Here is a 14,854-nt window from a genome sequence, read left to right as displayed (position 1 = left end):
ATATTTTTATCTCAAATTCTCCAGGATCCTCCTACCAGTGGGATTATAAACCTCCCCAAGCAATTTTCCAAGGGTATATCATTCTCTTTTTCAACATTCAATGGCACTCCAGATTGCATCATGTTCTGTTGTGTTTCTTTCTGGATCTTGCTGTAGAGCCCTCCTCCTGAAAATTCACTTGGAGAACGTTCCTACAGTGTTTAGGGCTGGGACAGCAGAAATGTAATCCAGGTGCAGAGCACCTAGATCACAATGCTATGTTAATAGTATACAAGGAGAGGCCACAGCCAGGAACTAAAGGCTGGGGCTGGGACTCTGAGCAGGAGGGTGGAGATAACAAACCAGTTAGGGAGGTTGGGCGCTCCTGTTCTTGACCCCTTAACGGCTTTCAGACTGAGATGAACTCACACAGAGGTGAAAGGACCACCTGGTCCTCAGGGACCAGGGGCAAATAAGGCCCCGGAGTGGGTTTAGCTGAGGGGCAAAACTGTAGGTGAGATTTCCCCAGGACCCATGACATTAGTTTGGGTGCCCTCAGGAGTGTGGGTTCGCCTGCACAGCTCTGAAGTGGAGAGGCAGATCTTGTACCCAAAGAAGGATTCGCTTCTCCCGGGACCCAGGAAGCCAAGAGAGCTAATTGAGTCCTGGCCCAGGGGTAGAAACAGCATAAACCAGTCCGTAGGAAAGCTCCAAGAATTAGAGGAAAAAAATGGAAGGAGACTAGAACAGAAAATATCTGGAAGACAGTTGCTTGTTTTCAGTTTATATATTAAGCTTTCCTTGAGCTGTGATCAAAACAGTTTGTGTAGGTGAACTGACCCCACATGGGCTGTAACATAATATGCTATTGGGTAGGGGAGGAGACATGTTCCTACATTCCTTGGCTGCTGCAGGAAGTCCCTCAAGAAACGGGCAGTGGCTACCTGATCAAGGAACCTTGCCTGGAGACCTCCGTGGGACATGCCCTTTATGGCTCATTCATCTTACACAATCCAAACCTGGCAAACCTGTGACTAAACAAGCAAAGAGCATGGCTAAAAACTCACATATTCAAACCGGTCCTTGCAGAGCTGAACCATCAGATGCAGAAATACAAGTCCAGCAAACCAGAGGCACCACATGACCACCTCTTCCACTGTTTGGACATTCAGCACACCAAAAATGAAAATGAACTTGTAGAAAATAAAATTCCAAAACTTGTCCTTGAGGTGCTGAAAAGAAAAATATTTATAAAGGTGAGTACTATTACATCTAACTGATTGACGAGGAGTTAACATAACAAAAACTGGCCTCCCTGGAGAAAATATTCTACATTCAGCTTTCTAATGTTTTCCACAAGAAATTATAAGGTAAAGAAAAAAATAAATCCTCTGAAGAATAACGCTAAGGCTTCTAGAAAATAATTTATAGACTCTGGATTGTAACCCTGTCAGTTATAAAATTTTAGCCAGTAAAAGGGAGTGATATTAGTCTAGTACCTTGTATATTAAGAATGACATACTTCCAACACAAAATTTTAAAAAATGGTGAAGGCTACAAGTATCATTTTTAATACTTCTGTTCTCTTGGACTCTTAAACAGTAGAAAAGATTAGGTTTTTTTTTTAATACCTTTTTGATTAAAAAACAACATATGCTCATTGGCCAGTCTATACTCAATAGGAAAAGCAAAACAAAAATGATGCCTTAGCATTTTTATGCTTTTTTCTTGTCTTCTTCCTAACGTGCAAAAACAATTTTTGTACATTGCTTTATTTCACTTATTGTGAGAACCTTACCAATGTCAGAGAATAATCTGTGAATACACCATTTTGGTGGTTACAGGTAGACAATAAAAACAACTTCGTTCAATACTGTTGGATATTGTGCAATATCCAAAAATATTGCAATGAATATCTCTGCAGGAGTTTCTATTTCTTCAGCATTATGAAATCAAGGGTGACAAATGTTTTTATGGTTTCTAGTAAGTACCATCCACCTGGTTTACAAAGAAGTTAATAAATGTACTGCTCCTGGGAGCACTGGGAGAGTATATCACCTACAGGGAGGATAGCTAGTTTTTAAAATCTTCACTACCCTGGGACACCTGAGTGGTTCAGTCAGTTAAGTGTCCGTCTTCAGCCCAGGTCATGGTCTCACTGTTCATGAGTCTGAGCCCCACGTTGCGTTCTGTGCTGACAGCTCAGAGCCTGGAGCCTGCTTCAAATTCTTTGTCTCCCTCTCTCTCTGCCCCTCCCCAACTAACGCTTGCTCTCTCTCTCCCTCTCTAAAAAATAAACATTAAAAAAAATAAATTAAAAAAAAAAATCTTCACTACCCTGAAGAAAAAGGGCAACGAGGGGAGTTCAGCCACCAGATATTAAAATATACTATCAAGCCATCTGTGGGAGGGGTAGGAACTGAGGAAAGAAGAATGAAATAGGACTTCTAAGTACATTTGTATAAATTGTTCTGAACCATTTGTTTCGCAGATTCAAACAACTGAAACAGAAAATAAGCAAAACTGAATAGAAACAGAAATAATGGAGTCTGAATGTATAACAAGTGAATGACTACAGAGAGAGAAGAATACTTTTGAGAACTTTTACACACTGTACTCTATACATTTGCACAGAGAACAATTGGAACTAGGAATCTTTGGTGAAGGCTTGTTTTCAGATCTGGCACAGGTAAAGTACAAGGTGAACCCAGGACATCTTATGCTGGGTTTTGAATCTTCACCCCACCATCTATCTGCTGTGCAATTTTGGACAAGTCACTTAACATTCCAGTGCTTTGGTCTCCCCATCCGTAAGATGGGCCTTATTACTCCGGGATCACAGAATTGTGGGAGGAACTAAACATGTGTACTGTGCTTGGACATGTGCCACGGTAGGCTTTTGAAAAAATTCCTTGTTCTAAACCTCCATCCATTTTTACCCCGTCTTCAAATACTCAGTGTCTTTGCCTCTAACGTGACTATTTATTGAGCTTCCTTGAACCACCTACAGAGCAAACCTGTGTCAGTTCTGCAGAGTTCTAACTCAAACTGGCGCCTGATAAACGCCCCTGGATGACATTCGTCAAAAAATAAGTCGTCACAGTGGTGAGAACACCATAATGGCATAATGTGTATAGACATTTTGAATCACTGTGTTGTACACCTGAAACTAATGTAACATCGTGCATTACCTATATTCGAAGTTTTAAATAAGTAAATAAATGAAATGAAAGATGTGATGTCTACCGAAAAACTGAAAGTAGAGTAACAAATGTGTTCATTACCTCTAGGAATTGTAAAAGTCTCTGTAATGCTCCAAGGTTATGTTTTCTGTAAATTTTGAACTGATATTTAACATTTTAGAAAAACGAAAACCATAGATCAGGTCTACTGGTGCCAAGTCAGTCCACCAGCATTCAGACGGCTTGCCTGGGCCTGACCAATTCCTGGCCTGCAAGTCAAAAGTTTTTCTTGAAAAAGAAAGAAGCATCAGAGCGCCTGGGTGACTCAGTCAGTTAAGTATCCAACTTTGGCTCAGGTCCCATGGTTCATGAATTCAAGTCCCACATCAGGCTCTCTGCTGTGAGCACACAGCCTGCTTCAGATCCTCTGCCCACCTCTCTCTCTCTGCCCCTCCCTTGCTAGTGCTCACTCTCTCTCTCTCTCTAAGCATGAAAGAAAGAAAGAAAGAAAGAAAGAAAGAAAGAAAGAAAGAAAGAAAGAAAGAAAGAGGGAGGGAGGGAGGGAGGGAGGGAGGGAGGGAGGGAGGGAGGGAGGGAAAAAAGAAAGAGGCATCAAAAGGAGCTTTTTGTATCCCACCAAAGAAATGACAATCTATTGATGCCATTTGGGAGACCTCTGGAGTTGATATTTTGGAGAAAGTGCTCAATACTCACTAATGAAAACTCTCTGGGAGAACAAACAGTCCTGCTCATAACAGCATCCAAGGGCTCAACCACACAGTTACCTCATTTCAGCTCTGAACTAGGACCTCAGCCGACTTGATAATAGAGGACTTGGGTTGAAAGGGTAAAGAGTGAGACCAATGTAGGTTCATGCAGCAGCTTCCTGTGTCTTATCACCGGAGGAAGATAAAGTAAAACATAGTTCTGTTTGTATGGTGTTGTGTTAAGGCCAGTTCTAAATTCTTATTTTAAAACACACCATTCTACATTCTACACTAAAATCCTTGGGGGACTGCCAATCTGTCCAGTACGCTTGTGGCACATTCTTTATCCGAAGCACGTCCTGTTCCTATACGTGCATATTCTGGGAGTATACGGTCACATAAGAAAATGTCCTTGCTCTTGTGAAGTACACAGTGAAGCATGTGGGGATACAGGGGGATGATGTCCACAACTGACGTTCAAATGGATCAGAAAAAAAACATTTAATATAAATAAAAGGTGAATGTTAAAGCAAATGGGACAGAACATTGGGAACTGTGAAACTGGATTCGGGTGTCTAGAAGTGCTTCAGAGTATTCAAGCAACCTTTCTGTAAGTCTAAAATTATACCAAACACTGGGGCACCTTGGGTGGCTCAGACGGTTGAGCATCCAACTTTGGCTCAGGTCATGATCTCACAGTTTATGAGTTTGAGCCCCGCATCAGGCTCTGTGCTGGAGCCTGCTTCGGATTCTGTGTCTCCCTCTCTCTCTGCCCCTCCCCTGCTTGCACTCTGTCTCACTCTCAAAAATAAATAAACATTTTTAAAAAATTAAAATTATACCAAACACAAAGTTAAAAAAAAAAAAAAAATCTGGTCACTAGAATCCATCCTTGCCATTTGGACTTACCTGTCTCTCACTCACTCGAAGAGGGCCAAACACAATACACTGGATTAGTTTAGCCACCAACATCAAAACACAGCAAGCAGTATTTACTAGAACCTGTACACAAACCAAAGAAAGAAAGTTTATTTCCTCCTGCTAAAAAATAAAAACAGCTCTAAAGATTTTGTATTCGGGGGCGCCTGGGTGGCGCAGTCGATTAAGCGTCCGACTTCAGCCAGGTCACGATCTCGCGGTCCGTGAGTTCGAGCCCTGCGTCAGGCTCTGGGCTGATGGCTCGGAGCCTGGAGCCTGTTTCCGATTCTGTGTCTCCCTCTCTCTCTGCCCCTCCCCCGTTCATGCTCTGTCTCTCTCTGTCCCAAAAAAAATAAATAAACGTTGAAAAAAAAAAAAAAAAGATTTTGTATTCGGAATTCAGGAATCATTTCCAATGACTGAGCCTCTCCAGTTCCCTACCAACACAGGTAATATTTGAAGGGGCACACTTGTATGGGTGGTGGGAATAGAGATAAGGAATGGGGTGGAGAGGCACCAGCTTAGCAGCCAATTCACAGAGCCCTGTCCCAATACACCATCCAGCAGGCCACCTTCCCCTTCAGTCTTTACTGAACTGTGTGTGGTAAACTTTGTACTGAATGTATAAAACTATATGCACCTTGTAAGCCATACGTATCTCCTAGGTACATCACTTCCCACATTAAGATTTTGAAGAAAACTTTGCTAGAAATGGAAGTTATCATAAACTAAAATCCAGCATCTACATATCTTGCTCTGCCCTGCAGAAAGGAATAGCAGGTGAGGAGGAGAGGGTTGATAGTCACATAAGAATCACAAGACCATAAAAAATAGAGAACTCATATATATATGTACATATGTATGTGTATATGTATTTTAATGTACTACAATGGGATAATCTGCCAACCAAAAGATAAATGTTCCCCATGCTTGGTGTTGGCCTTCAAGTAAAGGTTCTGGGGGCATCAGAGGGTAATGGAATCGAGAAACCAGGAAGAAGGAAGAAGGAAACTAGCAAGGGGGTCTGAGAACTGGAAGGCAACCAAGAGACACCAATGCAAAACCAAGACCTTCTTCAACAGGAGGTGAGAAATCTTCTCTTTTCTTAGGTAATTAAGAGAATGGATATCCCTACACCTAAACAAGAAATCTAATGCTCACAAAATGAAAGAGTTGGCTGCCCTTGACCAAGAGGCTAGGGGGGCACATCTCACCACTGATGCTCAAATGATTTTTAAAACTCTGCATGACCCCAAAAGCCAAAGGGACCTTGATAAAGACAGTAAACATGACTTTTATTGAGAAATGAAATTAATGGAACAGATGGAAATGAATGGAAATTAACCCCAACTCCATGTAAAGACTGCTTCAAGCTTTGATTCATTAAGCTTATAGGAAGGTGGCCATATTCTTCTTCCTGGGTCATTCTTCCCTCTTCTTTTAAAAGAAGCAAATGATACTATGGAACTTAAAAAAAAAAAAAAAAAAAAAAAAAGATGACAGAAGAAGTAATATAAAAAAACAAGCTCCTTAAGAGCTCTTCAGGTTCCCCTTAGTATGTCACACCATCTACCCCTCTGGGAGAACATACGTAATGGCAGTCCTGATTCATTACAAAAAGGTTAAATTATGTTTAGTCCTATTCTGCCTGTCTAATGGGGCAAGGAAATGTGTGATATATTTTTAAAGAACTGAAAAAAAAAATAGTTTGGTTGAAAAAAGAAACTATTCTGGTAATTAAATCCTTCAAATAACCAGGAAAAATAATTAGTTATCCAAAACATCCTATATCCCTAACTTGTGACTCCAGTGGAACAGCCCTATTCCAAACGGTCCAACAAATAGCTTAAGATACTAATTTGCAAGGAGATGAAATAGATGTCAAAAAGATCACTATCATTGTACTCTAAACCAGTCAATGGGAAGCTTGGTCGTGTTAATTTTAAAAAACTTCATAAGACAAAGCAACCATAACCCTTCAAGCCACATCTCCTAGCTGAGCAGAATTTTTTTGTTTGTTTTTAAAGTAAACTCTGCTCCCATTGTGGGGCTAGAACTCATGACCCTGGGATCAAGAGTCACATGCTCATTGACTGAGCCAGCCAGGCGCCCCTGAAAAGAATTTTTTAAATCAGCCAAACATCCATCCCCCAACCTAATTATAACACAATTTTTAAAAAGAATTCTTGCTGGTTTTGCAGGTGGGCATAGCAAATAAAGAAATGACTCCGCACATTTAGCACCTACTTGTTCAAGGCACGTGGGACGTTAAGAGAAATGAGGGAGCTCTGCACCCTGCATTAAAAGAGCTTTTAGAATCTGCAGGACACAGAACTTGGTAAGCATCTAACACACCAAGCAGGCTGCAGGGAGAGCCATCGGTGCAGGAGAAGAAAGTAAATTGAGGGCCACGTAATCATTGCTCTATCCAAAAGCACACTCTAGCACATCTTGGGTTGCAAAACAAAAAATAAAAGTATTATTTACTATTTCTGTTACATTTCTTCAGGTTCAAAAATACAGTTCAAAAAATTAGCATTTTTTTTAAAAAGTGAGTCTGTCATAATCCCATCACTCATAGATAATCATGTCTTACTTAAATTTCAATGGAAGATTTAAAAATTAGCCAGGGTAAAAAGGAAAAAAGGCTTGAGAAAATACACTGATATTAGAAAGGGAATTTATGTAAAAAGAAAGAGCTAATCTTTTGTGACCTTCATATGAAAGCCAGGCTACACAGAATTGGAAGCAACTAAAAATTATTTTAAGATGATGAACGAAGTATTTTTAAAAACACCTTAACAATTATTAGTAACTATTTATTCTTTGTCTATTTATAGAAAAATTACTTAATATATAATAAATTCTCAACTTTAAAACTGATTAAGCCTTGGGGCGCCTAGGTGGCTCAAGTCATGATCTCACGGTTCGTGGGTTCGAGCCCTGTGTCGGGCTCTATGCTGACAGCTCAGAGCCTGGAGCCTGCTTTGGATTCTGTGTCTCCCTCTCTGTCTGCCCCTCCCCTGCTTGCACTCTGTCTCTCTACCTCTCTCAAAAGTAAATAATAAACATTAAAAAAAATAACAATAAAAAAATAAAATTGACAAAGCCTTGAAAATGTGCAAATACAGAAAGCAACCTAATTGTAGCATTCTCCACTTAAAAGCAAATCCCACCAACTATACTTCAATTAAAAAAAAAAAATCACCTGCACACAAAAAAATTTTTTTTACCATGCTTCTATGTGTGAGCATTTGCTAAACTGCACACTGTATAAAATCATTTGTTCCTGGGCCTCTGAATAGGAGACAAAGATAAAGAAATGGCAATTTCTTTCTATTGGGGATAAGTGGCATTTTCTAACTAAAATAAAGTATGGCATTCTAAAAAATTAAATACATTAAAGCAAATCCCAAATCAGATCCCATTAGGTCACCAGCAATATTCTTACAGAAACACTTTAGCCCAGATGTAAATCCACAGAACCAGGACAAACCTTCTCACCTCCAATAATCAAAACGAGGCTCACCTCTAGCAAGCCCAGTCTGACCCCCTTTATCCACACAGACCACAGTAAAAGTACTAACTTCATTTTATTTGTTCTGTGCAGCTAGCTAGTTTTTCCTTGCAGGCAGAATCCAAACTTGACTGTAAGGATAAAGGGTTCACTGGAGCACTGTTGACTGACAGCAGAAAAATGGAACACAATTAAATGTCCATCAGAGAGACAAGTTCAATAAACTGAAAGAGGCATTTGGTGGAATACAATGAAGCCAGGAAAACTGGCTCAGCAGCTTTTTATTTACGGGTACTGTATGGAACCTTCAAGATCACTTGTTTACTGAGAAAAAAGCAAGGTGTAGAAAAACTATTATATGCTTGCCTGTATGCAAAAGAGAAAGCATGTGCATACAGACACGCATACGCACTTGTATAACTGTAGATGTGCAATGTGCCAAGGACTTAATCACCTGGGTGTTTCTCGGTCCTCTATTTAACACTAGCACTAATTACAAGAAAGTGGTAATGGCCACTCTGGGAAAGGGAAGCAGAAGATTTACTTTTCACTGTACATCACTTGTGTACCTTTTGACTTCTGTACCATGATCATGTATTATTTTTTTAATTGATTTTTCTAAAGTTTAGAGTCTATTAAACTTTCTGACCAGTTCTGAAATTCCACATTATTTTTCTCATCATATGATGGGAGACTGAGCAAATGGGGTGGCCTCAATTATCTTGTTACATGGGTATTTCTACTATATTAAAATGCTTCAGAAATGTTTCTCGTATCTACAGCAATGTAAAAACTTTAAATAATATTCTTTAAGTCCTCACCAAACTTCTTTATTTTGTATCTAGTCTACACAAAATAAGTTTTGTGTGTTCCTGAGCAGTCTACGACAGAAAATGTCAAGGCAGTAGTGACCCGAGGAACACCTATTTAATCAGGCTTAACGTAATTCCTCTTAAGGCCCCATAAGAAAATTCCCCTCCCACAGTGGTTCTGCTATGCTACTTGAGAACAACAGAAACGAAATTACAAGACAGTGTGCCCTGAGAGGAAAAGAGAAGCAAGCAATAACAAACAGATTAGCCATGTTTATCACTGTGTAATTCTGGAGGTATTTTTGATCCTATAAAATGCTGGCCACCAACGGGGTGTTATTTATAAGCTTGTGATAAAATGTAGTTAAGCTCCCAGGAACGGTCTCCAGGCCAGGATCAATATGGTATTTCTTAGTCTCCTACTTAACACCAGTACTAACCACCACCCCCACACACCATTTGTCTGTCTCTTCTCTATAAGGACAAGTGGAATATGTTCTCTCTCTGAAGGCTCTCCGTGACCAGTATAAAACTCGACAAAATGCAAAGATGCATACTCCCCCTTTATTACACGGATGATCATGTTCTTCTTTTCACAATGTCGGGGAAATAAGTGAGTTTATTTATACTCATCATGCACGTACCAAGCAATCAAATCATCTCTTTCTCCTCCTCACCCTGAGGATCTTTTCTATATTTCTAAGTTGTTTATCTAGGCTTATATCCTCTTGTTTAGAAGTGTAGTCTTTCTCTCTAGCTGCCCCAACATTTCTAAAGCTAACATTTTTCTCCAAACTTCTTTGGAATATTCAACTCATAAAGACTCAAACCTAATAAATTACTTTCAGTTCTGGAGTTTCATAACTATATGAAGATGAACTCTTTAAAGCAGGAGTCAGCAACTTTTTCTCTAATGGGCTATCAGACAAATATTTTAGGCTTGGTAGGCCACATGCTCTCTGTCACATACTCTTCCCCTCTAAAAAAAACAAACAAAAACAAAAAACAAAAAAAAAAACTTAAAAAAATATAAAAACCATCAGGGGCACCTAGGTGGCTCTGTTGGTTAAGCAACTGGCTCTTGATTTCAGCTCAGCTCATGATCTCATGGTTCATGAGGTGGAGCCCTGCATCGGGCTCTGCAACTGCCTACACAAGGCCTGCCTGGGATTCTCTGTCTTCCTCTCTCTGTCCCTCCCACGTGCTCCCCCACTCTCTCTCCGTCTCTCTCAAAAACAAATAAAAACTAAAATAAATAAATAAATAAAACAAAAATATAAAAATCATCATTAGCTAATAGACTTGTAGAAAATGGGCCAGGCCAAATAGGCCACTGGAGTTTGCCCATCCCTGATCATAGCGGTCAGGTCACTTTTCTCCATTTTCGTTTTTTTGGTGATTTTTTTTCCCCTAGAGACTTCTATTTAAATTATTTGATTTGCATACAACTAAGTCAGAACTTTAACACTTATTTTGTATTTCCATTTCTCCATTCTACCATGTCCTGCTCTTATAATTTTAGAAGCATATCTCTAAAAAAGAAAAAAAAAAAACAGGAAGGAGATACAATGAAAATAAGAATAAAGAAGGGGAAAAGCCAAAAACACCTGTACAATTCAAAACAATAACAGAATGGATCAATAAGGGAAGTGACATCTGAAAAGTGTAAAATAAGCCTAGAAATAAATAATGAAACCTAATCTCAAATGAAACTTTAGAACGAAAGTTCTAGAAAGACATGCAGAAACAAGTGATCCCATCATCCCTAGGATTTGCTAGGGTAAGAACCCTGGAGCCTCCCCTCGAAACAGTTATGCTCACCCCAGAGGGCCACCTGGAGATACCCCACTTGGGGGAGGCCATCTCCTGGCCTCTTCCCATTCTACATGACTGGGTCCTCACCACTGCTGCCACAGGTCGCTCCTGAGAAAATCACCTCATCATGCCAGCCCCTCCTCCCCTCCACCCCCACTTAAACCCTATGGCCCACAAAATAATGTCCATACTCCTTAACAGAGCTGTCAAGGTTTACATAATCTGACCCTGACCCCACATCCTATTCTCCCTAATCCATTTCTCAACCATTAGTGTGCCTAAAATCACCTGGAACATTAATCAAAATGAAATGAAGACTCCAAGGTTCTGCCCTTCCCCCTGAATCAATCCCTAGAGAGAATCTGAGAAACTGTATCTCACAAGTACCAGGTTGCCAGAGGCCCACAGGTCCACACTTTGAGAAATACATGTTTAAACTTTAGAGGGGTTGGTCACTTCGCCCACCTCCTGTGACTCCTGGGTGTCCCCTTTACTTTCCCAAACTCACTCTTAATCGTAAGACCCAACGGAGTTTTAATTTAAGAGCCCAGTTTATGGGCTGCTCTGCATAGGCCGCGCACTACCTTTCATATGTTGTCTGAGCTTCACGGGCTCTTTTCTCTACTTGGAACACACACCGCTACTTGCTCAGATCCTTCTCACCTCCCGAGGCTGGGTTCAAACACCATATTCCACGCATCCTTCCCCTAGGCATCACTTTCTCCTTCCCCTAGGCATCACTTTCTCCTTCCCCCAGACTCTGCCATATCTTCTTTATATATCTACTATCACTCATCAAATTTTGCTTTATTTGTATACGGATTGCTTTGAGGGAAGGGGGAAAGGGTTCACAGCTATGCCTTCCAGAGTGCCCAAAAAATGGTACCACTGAAAGGTTTTGAGCTGAGTTTGTTAATCAAAAACGCCCTGAGATGCTATCAGACCTATATTGATTTAAATGGTGCTCACAAAGAGAAGTTTTAGAGATTCCAATAAGCCAAACAGCAGCTAACAGGATTTGCAAACTAGCAGAAAGATCAGTTTTTGTTTTGTCTTGCTTGGTTTTTAAAAAATTGAATCTGAATGTCTTTGGGCAGGACCAAGGCCCCACCGTATATTCACTCAACAATGCTGTCAGGCCAAGGAAGCAGGCCTTTGAAGACTGGGAGTCCCGCTCAGCTACTATGCAATGGGTGATGAGGAAAACTTATAAGGGGTCTGAGAAACCAAGGAAGACCAGCATCAAAGTGTGAAAACCATGAGGAAAGATGTTAGAAGAACAGTAGGAAGATCAACTGAAAAAGGGAAAAAAATCATCAGATCAGGAAGGAATGATAAATCTGCTTTAGGGAAGACCTCTAATGAAAAAGATGGGGGGAAATGGCTATGTTCGTAAAAGAAATAATTTCTGTGGGAAAATCAACAGGCTTTATGCAATGTTTAATGAAGAGGTGTTAACCTTGGAATTTGAACACAGGTTTTGTAAAAACAAAATCTCCTGGAGGGCAAAAAATCGTTAAACAATGCTAGTAGCTGCTATATTCTACAGTGGTTCCTTCTTATTTATGTCTTTTATATCAAAGACTGCATTGTAATCTTGACATTTGCCAGAAGTACTCTTGACATCGATGTAAGTTGTTTACCTGCTAACTCAAACGAAAAAATAGATCTGAGATAAGACGAGAGACGGGAGTTGAGTTCTTTCTCTTCTCCCTTCTTCTCTACTGTTTACACAGTACCCACCTCAGGTACACAGCAGTGAAAGAAGAAAACTTCACCCTTCACTGCCTTCTACTAATGTCTTCATCAGAAGGACCAAGAGACGTAATCCACAGCCCCCCGAGTTCATAAATCCCACTGCTTCCTGATGAAGCACAGAGGGATTAATTATAACAAATGAGTTGTAGATCATTCTCTATCCTTGGAATATTAATCTTAGTCATTTACAGCCTACTCTTAACCCCAAATGGGAACTGCAGAAGACAAGCCCCAAGACACCACAGCAAACCCAAGTGACAGACTTAAATCCTGGAGCAACTTTTCTGATCACTGTGTGTACACATACATGGCATTCAAGGCCAAGGTGGAAGCGAAGTTCTTTAGTCAAAATACCGTTGATCTGCCCAGCCTGAAATTATCTGTCCTAACAAGCGAAACCAGCACTTAGGGCTCGTAGGTGCTGCTTATCTTGCATTGACAGACAAACTGAAAACCCTGTTGTAACATGGATCACTAAATGGACAGATCCGGAGTGAAAACGATGAGCCTGCTCTTGACTCCGAATGTTTTACTGCCCTCACACATCAAAGGAAACCGTCACGAATCATCAGGTAAAAGCAACAGGAAAGGAAGCACGGTTTGTATGTGTGTGTTTGACCCAAACAGGACAATCACATCCTAAATGGCCAAACCGAGAAAACTTGTGGGAGCCGGCCTCCCTCCTGAAAGAAATGTCCCAGCACACCCAAATGCGTACAGCTGTCCCAAAGCCAACATCTGATTCGCCTCGGCCCCCTCCTCTTTACTGGAAACCCGCTAACAACACTCCGTGCCGACCGAGTCAGAAAAGCCTTTCAACTTCCCTCCACAATTCACTGGCCCACTGGGGTAACCGGCTGCTGGAGGGCTTCGAGTTTCCGTCCCGGGGTCCCTCAGTCACTCCCCCCGTCCCAGCACCTCGCCCCTTCCCCTCCTCCGGCTGGACCGCGCGCCCTCGCGCCCTCCGCACCTCCACGAGCCCCGTCCTCAAGCCTCTCTCGGGTCGCCCCCGCTCTCGGGCGGGCTAATCTCTCCGCGTCCCCCACCCCCACCCCGGGCCACCTCAGCACCTCAGCCTCCGGGTGGGCAGCAAGCTGGCGGGAGGGCCCCGCCCCCCAGGCCGCGCACCCCGGGCCCCAGGGAGGCGACCCCGGCCCAGCCACGCCCCCCCCCCCCCGCACATAATGGGTGACATGGCCCCCCTCCCCCCGCCCGCTCCCCCCCGTGGCGGCCCGGGCAGCTTCGCTCACCCACACGAACAGGCTGTCCGAGAGCAGGTACTGGGCCACGTCGCGGGCCCGGGGGCCGCCGGCGCTGGGCCGGGCGGGCGCGGCCGCCTCCGTCTGCACCGGGGCCGTTGGCGACTCGGGCTCCCCGGGCCCGGCCTCGGGCTGGCTGAGGGCGCGGTAGGCGCTGACGATGGTGCCGAGCAAGGCCAGGCCGCTGAGGCCCGTGTAGGTGCGGAGGCTGGGCCAAGGGAAGCGCTCCAGGAAGAGCAGCGGCATGGCGGCAGCGGCGGCCTCCGGGCCCCAGGCCTCCCCGCGCTGCGGCCGGGCTCCCGCGGCGGCCTCGCGAACGGTGCCCTCGGGCTCTGGCGTCGCCGCAGCCGCCGCCGCCGCCGCCGCCGCGCCGGGCCGGGCCGGGCCGCTCCTGGCCGCTCGCGCCGCTCCGCCCCGCGCCGCTCCCGCTGCTGCCCCTGCCGGCGCGGAAGAGCCTCGGCGGGCTCGGGGCGGGCCGCCGCCCCCAGCGGGGCGCGGGCGGGACGGGCGCGGGGGCGCGGCCTCCGTCCCCCGCCCCCAGCAGTCGCGCCGTCGCCGAGCGGGTGAAGGCCCGGGCCACAGGCTCTGGGGCCCAGCACCCAGCATTCCTATCCGCCGACACCCCAGCCGGGCCGGGCCCGCGGACATACAGGGCGCCTGGCCGGCGGAGCAGGAGCGTCACGCGGGCCTGACGGCGCCGGCGGGCGGTCGAGCCCAGGCAGCGTCGCGAGTCCGCAGCGCGCGGGGACCCGGACACTCGCCCCTGGGTTTCCTTAACAGTTACCCCGTCCCGCTTAGGCGGGTTACCCCTGAGTACCCCACTGGGCCTAGCAGCTTCCCTCGTGGTCCAAAGAGGAGATGATGCTTAGGGAATAAGAGAGGCTAGACCCTAAAGGAAAGAATATTA

At 43.8% G+C, this 14,854-nt stretch overlaps 1 protein-coding gene across 1 annotated transcript in view; it reads right to left on the bottom strand.

Annotated features, from left to right (window-relative positions):
* AMFR (autocrine motility factor receptor) overlaps window positions 1-14,396 on the bottom strand; it is a 44,171-nt gene extending 29,775 nt beyond the window's left edge. The window contains exons 1-3 of the mRNA XM_086689400.1: window positions 13,939-14,396; window positions 4,778-4,870; window positions 1,047-1,211 (exon numbers count right to left, since the gene is read on the bottom strand). Of these exons, the coding sequence (XP_086545526.1) occupies window positions 1,047-1,211; window positions 4,778-4,870; window positions 13,939-14,193 (513 nt within the window). The 5' untranslated portion in view covers window positions 14,194-14,396. The remainder of the gene's footprint in view (window positions 1-1,046; window positions 1,212-4,777; window positions 4,871-13,938) is intronic.
* Between the last annotated feature and the right edge of the window lie 458 nt (window positions 14,397-14,854).

Source organism: Puma concolor, chromosome E2, assembly GCF_028749965.1.
Source record: "Puma concolor isolate L17-30 chromosome E2, mPumCon1.1.hap2, whole genome shotgun sequence".
NCBI lineage: Eukaryota > Metazoa > Chordata > Mammalia > Carnivora > Felidae > Puma > Puma concolor.
The sequence above is the reverse complement of the archived record's forward strand: the minus strand, read 5'-3'. Positions and strand labels throughout refer to the sequence as shown.